This window comes from Melospiza melodia, chromosome 2 (assembly GCF_035770615.1).
Source record: "Melospiza melodia melodia isolate bMelMel2 chromosome 2, bMelMel2.pri, whole genome shotgun sequence".
Taxonomy (NCBI): Eukaryota; Metazoa; Chordata; class Aves; order Passeriformes; family Passerellidae; genus Melospiza; species Melospiza melodia.
Window position 1 is genome coordinate 122,546,505 of NC_086195.1, and position 11,827 is coordinate 122,558,331.

The 11,827-nt window shown below is 40.3% G+C and overlaps 1 protein-coding gene across 2 annotated transcripts; it reads right to left on the minus strand.

Annotated features, from left to right (window-relative positions):
* Positions 1-3,367: 3,367 nt before the first annotated feature.
* Positions 3,368-11,581, minus strand: MFSD9 (major facilitator superfamily domain containing 9). Of its 2 annotated transcripts, none has more exons than XM_063149829.1 (6): positions 11,486-11,581; positions 9,521-9,608; positions 8,198-8,241; positions 6,871-7,000; positions 6,285-6,494; positions 3,368-5,733 (listed from the first exon to the last, which is right to left on the minus strand). In XM_063149829.1, the coding sequence occupies exons 2-6, from the start codon at positions 9,588-9,590 to the stop codon at positions 4,946-4,948; spliced, it is 1,242 nt and encodes a 413-aa protein (XP_063005899.1). In that variant the 5' UTR covers positions 9,591-9,608; positions 11,486-11,581; the 3' UTR covers positions 3,368-4,945. The 2 variants fall into 2 exon arrangements, with proteins under 2 accessions (XP_063005899.1, XP_063005900.1); XM_063149830.1 differs by lacking the exon at positions 11,486-11,581 and adding an exon at positions 11,296-11,357.
* Between the last annotated feature and the right edge of the window lie 246 nt (positions 11,582-11,827).

Below are 11,827 nucleotides of genomic sequence, written 5' to 3' on the forward strand. Positions count from 1 at the left end.
CATGCCTGCTGTTATGAAGGGTATCTTGGGCTCTCTGGAAGCAAACACACTGCACCCTGCACCAACTTTTTTAAGAACTGCCAAGTCCACCAATTCCAGACATCAGCTGACACTCCAAGAAATGCTTTAGCTGGTCACCATTTCCAAAATTGTCCCAAGTTCTGTCAACACCCCCCAGCCCCTGAAGAAAAGATGGAAGATTTTGAAATTGGATGCTGGAATGCTGTTTGTACCACAAGAGCCCTGGTCCAATAAAAATATCCTTGTTAATGTGCATAAATATGCCACCCTAATTGCCACAGGTTTTGTTTCAAACAGTAATTTTTTGCCACAAAAAGGAAAAGAAATTTTAAATACTTCAGCTTACTTCAATTTTCCTCTCTGAGACCTCCTATTTATCAGATATTTGACAGAATGGATCGGTTCTTACTATACAGCACATCTCAAAAATAGTTCCTTGGTGCTGAAATTTAAAATAATTAAAACTTTGAATTAATTTCTCTTTGTACATTAAAACATAAGTTTTTCAAGACTTCCCTTTATAATAAGCTGCATATTCTTTCATTTCTAAAAGCAGTCTGACCTCCATTCACAATAATTTGATTCTCAAAGTTCAGGCTCCAGTACGCTCTTACAAGATTCATGATCAGCTCTTTGTGAATTAGTCTTCAATATTATAGCAATAACAGCAAAGGCAGATCTTGGGTTTTCAAATGCCAAAGTACCAGGCTGGAAAGGATCATTTACCCAAGGGTATCCTGCAACACTCACAACCAGATTGGTACTGGCAGCACCCCCTGAGGTTCCCAGCCGCAGGAATGTAATGGCACTACAGGGAACCTGAAGTAATGAACAAGCCAGGTCACAAACTCTGCTACTCCTATTTTGTTGCTGCATTATCTCCTCAATAATCCACAAGTTCTCAGAAGATGAGACTGGTACTGACCTCTGTGATAGGGCTGCAGTGAGTAAATTCAGAAGAAAGAAAATGACAAGAAATGGAAGTCTGCAGAAGTGGTGTATTGGGTTTGCACGGCAAGGTTTTGGTAGCAGGGGGATATAGTGGTGGCTTCTCTGAGAAGCTGCCAGAAGCTTTCCCTTTGTCTGACTGAGCCAACACCAGCTGGCTCCAAGGTGGACCCACTGCTGGCCAAGGCCAAGACAATCAGTGTCTGATAATTCATTTAAAAAGGAAAAAAGAAGTTATTTCGTAGAAGCAGTTGTGGCCAGAGAAGAGAGGAGTGAGAGAAACAACCCTGCAGACACCAAGGTCAGTGCAGGAGGGAAGAAGGCCCTGGAACAGATTCACCTGCCGCCTGTGCTGAAGACCATGGTAAGGCAGCTGTGCTCCTGCAGCTCATGGAGGACCACGGGGAGCAGATATCACCTGCAGCTTCTGGAAGACCCCATGTCACAGCGAGTGGACGCCCAAAAGAAGGCTGTGACCCCGTGGGAAGCCCACACAGGAGCAGACTTCTGGCAGGACCTGTGGGTCCATGGAGAGAGGAGGCCACAGCAGAGCAGGTTTGCTGGCAGGACTTGTGATTCCATGGGGAGCTCACGCTGGAGCAGCCCATTCCTGAAGGAATGCACCCTGTGGTAAAGGGACCCACTCTGGAGGGGTCAGTGAGGAGCTGTAGCCTGTGGGAAGGAGTCACACTGTAGAAGTCCATGGAGGACCATCTCCTGTGGGAGGGACACCACACTGGAGCAGGGGAGGGACTCTTCTCTCTGAACAGCATCAGAAACAATGAGTGATGAACTCACCATGTCACTCCTTGTCTCCCTGCACTGCAGCAGCTGGGGGAGGTAGAGCCTGGGAAGGAGGGAGGGGTGGCAGGAAGGTGTTTTTAAGATTTATTTTACTTCTCATTATCCTGCTCTGATTTTGATTGGTAATAAATTCAATTATCTCCCCAAGCTGAGTCTATTTTTCACATTAATCAGTGAGTGATCTCTCCCTGTCCTTAACTCACTTGTCTTTTGTTTTATTTTCTCTCCTCTCCCCTGTCTGGTTCCAGAGGGGAGTGGCTTTGGTGGGTACCTGGTGTCCAGCCAGGGTGAAATCCCCCAATTGATATGTTTATAAAGGATCTCTTCAAAAGCACACAGCCTAACCCAACAGGAGAAAAAAATCTTACCTTTGCTTCATCATTTAAAAGCAATAAAATCAGTACTTATACAGAGCCTCTTCAACATGAGCAGATCAAAATTGTCAAAAAAGTCACTTAACTTACCAAAGGGAAGGGCAAAGATCAAAAAACCCCAAGGAACCAAACCAAAACCCAACCCTTCCTGCAAGCCTAAGAAAACTGACCCAAAATAAAGTAACAGCAAGCAAGAGAAAAATCTTAATTTGCAGTGGTTTGCTGGCAGAAACTGTTTTCCTTTAGTCCATATTCAGATCTGGTTTGTTACAGTCTTCTACAGAAGATCCGACAACTGGATTCAAGAAACAGCTGAGTAATTCAGTAGTTTGCCCACTAGACTGGAGCCAAAATTAGCTGCAACTGCTCCTTCCTCAACTTAAAATGGGGAATCACATCTCTGTATCTGCAAGAATGTCACTGAATCTTCACTCCCTGACCTTGCATGGTTATGGCAACTAAGAGGCAACACAAGGGATGCAAATGTGGCCTCCAGGCACCAGGAACAGCAGCTTTAAGGACTTAATCACAGAATTGCAGAGTTCTCAATTTTATTTTATTCCGTCTTTTTCATTCACTGCCAAGCCACTTATTGGTTGAATCCTTAGTTCCTGTGCCCTTTGTGAGAAATGTAGACAGATTCAAAAAAAAGGATCCACACTTCACATTGACTTGAACACTTCTATTTTGTGCTGTTGCTTCAGCAGAGGAAGGTGGGAAAAAAAACAGTGACATAATGATACATATGGAATGTCACTTTTGACACAAAATGTTTTATTTCTTAAAGTCCTTAAAGAAAAAAAAATATAGTGCAATTCTTCTGTACCTGTACAGAAAAGAAATGTTTCTGTGGCACTTCAGGAATAATTTTGGCCTACAAGCAAAAAACTTCTGTAAAATGTGTTGCAACAAGTCCCCAAGACCACAGGCTTCCACAGATTTCTCAAATGTGAGGCTTCTATAACCTCCATTCAGTAGGATATATATTAGGATAGATGTACACAGAAGTCAGATTAATTCAGTGCAGCAATTTAGAAGGTTAAATATTATGTCATATAATCAACAAGTATTGGAAAAATTATTAAATAATTCATATATGTTAATTTTTGAAGGTTTTTTCCAACTCTTTTCCTTAACACCTTGCTAGAGATGCAAAACAGAATGCCCTTACTTACAGAATGGAGATTTTAGGTAAAGGAAAAAATAAGAAAATTAAAAGATGGAAAGAAACAAAATAAGAAGTTTATAGCAATGTTTTGGGCATCTACCAAGAATGGCAAGAGAAGATAAGAGACTTGAAAATGCCACGTTTCTAGAGAGAAATGAAACATACATTACTGTAATAAAGAACTCTCAGGATATGTACTGAAATCACAGTAGGAATAAGACACTGATTATATCAATAAATAAAATTAAAACAATTCAGAGTTCCATATATGAATCCCTATGGTGCTGCCACTGGAATCACAGAGGTTTCAGAAAATATTTGACTGCTAGTAGGCAGTGGAAAAGGTAAGGAAGAAAATTAAAATAAACACAAGCACCACCCATGACTGACCTGGAGCAGGAAGAGTGTTTGCACTGATGTGTTCAAGGGATAACTGAATTGCATAAAACCCCCCCAAACAAGCACTTACATAGTTGACTTTGTACTTTCATCAAGTAATGTAATGAAGGTCATAGAGAACACTATCAGAGCAAAATACATTTTTTCCATGTTTCATATGAAATACAAACAATGGTAACTTGCAAGTAATGAGTTTGAACAGTAAATAGCACAGGAGTGCTACAACTCTGTACAGCTCTGAGAGTAACCTCTTTTCAGTTAAGCCATGCACACAAATGAGGACTAAAATGCTAACAAAACTGTATTTCTCTTGTCACTGAAATGTCACTTATGCCTGAGATGAAACACGATGCATTAATCCAGATCCATGAACTACTGGTAGATGCTCACACCTTTAGTCATTTGAGAGAATTAAGAAGGACATTTATTCTTAAAGTGAAGGTAGAAAAATTGCACAGGAAATATAAATAAAGAAATTATGACAAAGTTCCTCAGTAGAAGTTATTACTAAACAGAGGCCACCAGTTCAAATTTCAATAAAACTTAAATTCAGCCTCAGTTTCAGTCTGAATGGCCTTCTATTATTCTAAGATTAGGTCTTCTAGTACATGAAGTTAGCATATACCCAATTCTGTTACTTGGGAAAGACCAGGAGTCAGCAGGGGTTTCAGGATTACTCCAAAGTGCCTAACCATGGTCTGGACAAAACATGCTACACAAAAATCACATAAGCAAACATCCTGTTATATAAGGTACTGTCATAACAGACAAAAGGAAACAGACCACAAAATAAGAAATTAAGGCCAAACATATTGCAAATTCTCCTGATTAAATAATTCACCTTTGATTCACCTTTTTTAAACAATCTTTCAATCTAAACACTGTTTCAAAAATGAGATACAAGCAGGATTTGTGCGCTTCCCGACATTCTTTTTTCTCCTTGAGAAAGGGTAAAAATACATTTAAAAAATCACAGCCAGTACAATATAGCAACATGTGCTCCTCTTAGAAATAGTGGTACCTGTTGGAATAACATCTGTCTAGACGGTTGTACCTGCTGGAATAATACCTGTCTAGACTTAAAATCCCTGCAGCAGAAATACATATATATATATATATATATATATATATACTTGCTTCCGCGGGAACATAATGTGCTCTCCTTAAAAATCATGTAATAACTGTACAAGCCTGGCAGGTGAAGATACATCTGTGCAATCCAAAATTGTGACTACTGGTTCTTTAATTTCACACTTCCATGACTACGGTATTTTTGTTTGTTTGCGTTCATTATCCCAATAGCAACTAATGCTAGTCCCACAGCTAGACTTGGAGGGCCACAAGGACTGAACTCCTGAGCAATTCCAGAAAGGAGTGGGGCAATAATACGTCCCACTGATGTCACTGACTGTCCCACACCCAGGAGTGTCCCGCTGGCCTCGTTCCCACCGACGGTCAGCTCCAGGTCAATGATACAGGTACGGCCAATAGTGGTGGAGAAGGCCAAGAAGGTGGAGGACAGAATGACCATCCATATGCTCGGTGCTGAGGCATACAGGAGAATCAGTGTGCAGGTAAAAGTGCTGGAGTGCAACAGAAGTCTGTAAGTGTTGTGCCCATAGAGTCTCGTTATTGGTCCGAGCAAACAACCAGCCAGGACTCCCAGTGCACTGCTATAGCTCATGAGGTATCCAGAAAACAAGGGTTTCACCCCAAATCTCTCCTCCAAGGCAAGAGTAAAATTACTATAATACAACAGTATAGCAACAGACATCAGGAACCGCACTAAAAATACATCCCACAAATTAGAGCATGCTATTCCTTTAATTTTCTTCAGCACTGTTGCAACTTGGATCCATGGAGACTGGAAAAAACTACTGTTTGTCACAGCTCTACTAGTTGCTGATTTCAAGTGATGTTCATGATTTGATTTTGCTGAGAAACTGTTTGTTTCTTTGTCTTGGCAATGGTTCCTATTGCTAGTGTTTTCTTCACTCCAGGGTAACATCCAGACCAGACCTATACAGATGAAGAAATTAGCTGATTTCATTCAATTGCATCAACTTTACATGGAAGATATTAGTTTGATTGTAACTTTACATGGAAGATATTAGTTTGATTGAAATAAAAAAAAATACTTCAACAGTACTTGCCCTTAAAAAATTTGCAAATATTAAGTCTAGTGTTATCCATAGTACTGGTTCAATTTTAAATGCAGTGAAAGCAAGAAAGGAAAGCACTGAAATGCCACACTCACACGACATAAACTAATCTAATGGCTAAAGCTAAAATTCTGATTTCTAGTCTTCATCTTTGGGCACACCAAAAACTCCCATTTGTGTCTGAATGTAAAGAGGACACAGGCAGAACAAAGGAGAAGCACCTGGAGGATAACTTTCAAAATTCCCACCCTTCCATGTAAGTTCAAATTCAAACAGTAGTTTGAAATGGCAAACAATGATTATGCCATAGATGATAAACACACTGTGCATTCAAGGTATTACAGATGGCTTAAAAGGACAAAATGAGGAATGAAGAGACCCAAGATGCAGGATGTGACATCAACTTACCACCATTCAGAAGGAAGATGGAGGCACAGATGAAGGCTGTTTGGTAAAAGCCACCTTTGAACTCTGCAAGGTAGCCACCAACAACAGGTCCCAGAATGAAGCCCACACTGGAGGCTGCATTGAAGCGCCCCATCACTAAAGGGCGATCTCTCTCCGAGACCAGGTCAGACAGCAGGGCTTTAGAGATGGACAGTGTGTGTTTGAAAATACCTGCAACAAAATACAAACAATCAATAAACATGTATCTCTCGGTCCAAAAAACAGACAGACTCTATCTCAGGTCCAAATTTGTATGATTTGTATTTTTAAAATTCAATTAATCACAAATTCTTCAGTGCTGGAGTAAGCAGCTTTGTGGGGTTTAGATGCCTGGTGGGTTAGGCCTCAACATTTCAAATTATTTTCAGGAAAAAAAAAAGAGAATTCTTGATTTGTAGAGACTTTTCAATACTAAGGTTCAGTTGGTGCTACTGGGTGATGATGCTATGCAGCCATCCATACACCATGATTTCTCCCGTACTAATTCTCAGCCTGAGACTACAGGGAATTTAAACTGCAAAACGCAAAATGCCAAGTGTTTACTCACCTACAAGGATCCTAGAAATAGCAAACAGGAACACTGTGGTGGAATTTCCAAGAAGGAAGTAACCCAGTGCACTGAGAAGAATACAAGCAAGCAGGGAATACCGTCTTCCTACTATATCACTCCAGCAGCCCTTTCACAAAGCAGGAAAGAAAGGTTAGCTTTCTATAACATTAAACTATGTGCAGTGATCAATCAATACTTCTACATTAAATTGAGAAAAGACATCAAAGGACTGTCAATGAAAGCCTAATAAGCTTATTACACAACATTCCTAAGTGCTCAAAATTTGGAAGTCACAAGGAGAACTCTGCCCTGCTGGCAGGCTACCTGCCAAAATTATAATTTCATTTAATGTTGTGTATACAGAATTTTTGTAATAAAAAGTCACCCCTTTAAAAAGACAGTCCTGCAATAAATACCACAAAATATTACCAGTTCTGAAAATCTTACCATAATCAATCACAAATATTTGCTTGCATTACTCAGGCTGCTATGTATTAAGGCACTTGTTGAACATCCTAAAAGCAATGATCTTGGCTATGAAGAGTTTGTTATCTGAGCACAGACAGGTAAGAAGTAGTTTGCAGAAGGCAAACAGAAAACTTGCAATTATCATGCTTTTAAATTGGCTTGATTTCTAAGAGGAAATAGTTTTTTAAGAAAGTAGACAATGGTCTTGCACTTCCAAGAACATGCCACAAAATTACAGCAGGAAATTATCCCAGGTGTACTGCATAACAAACCCTGAAACACTTATTTTATGAGACATTCTCATAATCTGTTCTCTTCTAAACTAGAAAACTAGTACCAGGGTAATATTAGGATATAAAAATCAATAGCTAATAGAAAACCAAACCAAACAAATATCAAAGATGCAACGATTAATTTAGACCGTGTAGTGAAATACAAGACACTGCTCATTAATCAGGGAAAGCAAACTAGATCACAGGCTATGAAAAACTGACTCATGAGACTGCTTTCTGGACAGGCTACTGCACTGCAGGACACTGCTCTACTAGCACCAACACTAGAGGAGATAAACCTGTGTAACTGTGACCTGCTCAGTAATGTATCTGAGCCCAAATCTATATTCTAGTTTTTGTTTAAAAACTGTATTCTGTTTGGGCCTGAAAAACCTAGCAATTCCCCATAAACAAAACTGCCATTTCTCATGCAAACTGAAAATTGGTTCCTCCAACCAAAATGCTTCTATGAACACTTTATGCATTTTCAAAATGTCAAGAAATGCTATTATTAACCCCACCCTTTTCTCCCCTACAATCCATAGAAATACCAATATGCTCTGGAATGCAGTGTTAGAACTCACCACAAATGTGCTGGTAAATAGCTGCATTATACCATAGAGAGATCCTAAAACAAACAAAATACCAGTGTTAAAAATTCAGGGGTTTTTATAAATGAAATCTGCACAAAATTTTAAATTATGAAAAATGGGAAATCATGGGAATAGTTTACTAGAAGAATGGGAAGAGGGAGCAGGACAAACCAAGGTTGGAGTTTAGCACATAATAAAGGAAACAGTTTCAGGGAATGACAAAATAAAAAACAAAAAAAAATGCTGAAAAGTTGTAAAACTATATAAGGTAAAATGATGTTGCTTTGTATGGTGTATTAAACAAAACCAATCTCGGCATTTATAACTGCTTTCTCAGAATCAGGAGAGAATTTCTCTACTGGATTGGACTTTCCACTTGGTGCTTCAGTCTACTACAAGGCACCACAGAAGCCCTGAAGAAAACTCAGACCCTACTTTCTCATTTTGGAGGCTAGGAGATTAGCAGCATTTAGTGACAGAAGAGAAGAAGTAAAGAGAAGCATAGAGAAACATCTGTTGGACTCTAATTTATAAAATTACACCTCAAACCTATTTTTTCCTAATGTTAAAAATCAAAGCAGATTGTTGAAATGAAAACATATGTCTGACTAGTTTCTGCGTAAAATAATACTTTCAACTCAGTGCAGAAGCAGAATTATTTCATACAAAGTGTTAAATAAGAATGCAAAATAATAAAACTGAGTAACAGCTCCCATGTCTGGGAATAGAGAAAATACTGCATCACTCCAAACCATAAACAATACCATAAAAGGTACTTTAAAGACACAAAACATGCCTAAACACTAAATACTTTAAGATAAAATTCCAAATCTTCAGAATTTATTTGTAAACACTTGTAAAAGTGAATAAATATTTTGCAAAGACAGCTGTAAGGATTTTAATCAAACTGGGAACAGTCATGGACATTGGAAAGCTTTGGAGAACCAGCTGCAGAAGCACCATTTGCAAAGTGTAAATAACAATACAGCTACAAGCAACACCTCTGGCTCTCTAAATTGCTAAGCTGTGAATTCTTGGAGGCTGGAAATTACTGTATAAATGCTACTGCAAGACTTCCTTGTTCTTTCCAGTTGTGCTCTTTCCCAAGCATGTGCTTTTGGCTGTCAGTGCATAAGTTTGGACAGGTCTCTGGGTCTAACACAGTAGGGCTGCCCTTAAAAGTTACACATGGAAATTGTCTTTATCTGTTATTATGCTATTAGCAAGGAAGAATTGTGTTCCAATGTCCAATTTGCAGCAAGGCAAAATCCAGGCCTTATCTTACTCTTTCATAAATCAAATACTGCAACTCACCTATGATTCCAGCAACTGTATGACTTGCTCCTAGAGATTTGATATGAAGATTCATTAAAGGAACCACCATGCTCACTCCAAATAAATCCTGAAAAGAAGGCAGGAAAAGTTTTAGTAACTTTCACAAAGACAATAGCAACCTGGCTTAATAACAGTCATCATTAGAAAAATAAATTTAAAAAAAGTAAATTATCACCATATCAACACAAGGTTAAAAGAAAATTTTTCATATTACAAAACACATAAACTGAAAGATAAAGGATTGCCTCACAGAGGAGTTAAACCTATGAAAACATCAATTTTCTTCCCCCACTCTAGATGCAATCCTTCTGAAGATATATATTTAAACATTAAATATTTCTTTAAATATATTAAACTTTACCTGTTCAACAAGAGAAGTACTTTGTATTAGCCCTTTGAATTCAAAGTGGTCTACTTTCAATCACCTAAACATGCTTTTTATTTGTGCAAAGAAAGTATATTTTGAAAAATGGTACTTCCACCCAACTACAGTGGGGAAGAAGCTACAATAGATCTAAACCTACTAATAGACTGCCTTTGTGTATGTGACAAGACAGAAACTTGAAAAAAAAATAAAGGCAAAGTATAATTGAAAAACATTTTGTAAGAGGAGGGTAAAGGACACTGCCCATCCTGAGAAGTACAAGGATCTCCTACTTGTTCCTTTTGCTTTTATTACTTTTTGTTAAGCTCGCCACTTTGACCCAGTAGTTCTTTCAGTACTACTACAATCTGGCACAGCATCCAGTGTCCCTAGGAGATCTACTGGAGCACAATCACCTTTCATCACTGACTGCTCGAACTGAAGTAGACTACCTCAAGGACTGATTAACTGTAACAATGTGTGTCACTAAGTGAATTCTCACAGTCTGTCATTAATTATTTTTTGATGGTTGAAATTCAGGCTTACAAGGTTAGAATCATTAAACGCATTAGCATGAACAAACAGAGCACACCACTTACAAACATCCTCAGTAATACAATCTTAGCTGTCATATGTGAATCTGAAGAAAGGTTCAGTGACCTTGTCCAGGTCATCAATGGAGAAATTAAGAAGCACAACTCTCAGACTATACCCTGGCAGTACTGGACTGTGATACGCATGCAGGTAGAGCAAGACCCATCAACCACTATCCTTTGATGGGTAGTTACATCTTATTCCACTGTGTAATTCCTTCTGTAGAGTGACAGATATGCTGTATTTATTTGTCTGCCTACAGGAAGTTTGTATCACCACATCCTCTAAAAGGACACTGACTCGGTTCATTTTCTTCAGTGCTCCAGTTCAGTGTCAATAAGCTATTTCAGGGCTGCAGAACCACAGCCTTTAAAAGTCAGTTAAAAGGAGCAGAGTTCGCTATAATATTTGCTTCAGGACATAAACCAGCTGGGTCTTTCTATCGCCCAACCTGAAAGTAGGTAAGATAGTTATCCTGACATTTCACAGTGCAAACTGATACTCATTCTGTACTCATTTTCCAAATCGTCGCTTTTAAATTTCAAATTAATTAAGCGGCACTTGCCTGAGGCTCAGGAATCACTACAGAGTATGAACCTTTTAAAAAGTCTGTTCTTTCAATAGGAGACTTCTTTTTTTTTAAGACAAACATATTTTTAGGTTTTTTTGGGGGGTAAATTTAGAGGAACCACGGGTATTTCAAGAACAGGAAGCAGCTCTGTTAAAAGCACCAAGGCAAGACTCAGCTTTTCGGGTGCTACACTATTCCATGGCATTCACAGGACAAAAATCTGACCTGTTTGCCGAACTGCGTGGCTGTTTGCAGGGGTAAAAGAGCCCAGCCGCTGCACACCACCAGCGCTACAAGCCCTGGCGTTCCCGAGGGGCCGCTGCAGCGCTGCACCCCGGCAGCCACGGCCTGCAGAGGAGCCGCTTCCCGCTCCCGGCCGCGGCCGCCCGCCGCAGGCCCCGGGGCCGCCGCTTACCAGGAATCCCACCGCGTAGAGGCACCGCACGAAGCGGGCGGACGCGGCCGGGCTCGCCGTGGCCGCCCGGCCGCCGCCACCCTCATCCTCCTCCTCCTCGTCCATGCGGGCGGCGGCGCAGGGCCTGCGCAGTGCCCGCGGCGCGGCGGAAACGAGAGGCGGCGGCACCGGCACCGGCACCGGCGGGGGAGAGTCCCGCTGTTGTTTCGTTTGGCGCGGTATCCTAAGTGTGTCCTCTTTCTCGGGAGAAGATGAGGACGAATAAGGCACCCTGCCGGCCTCGGAGCCGTCGGGATCCTTGCCTGCACCCTCCCACACACACCTCTGTAGGACTTTGCCCTT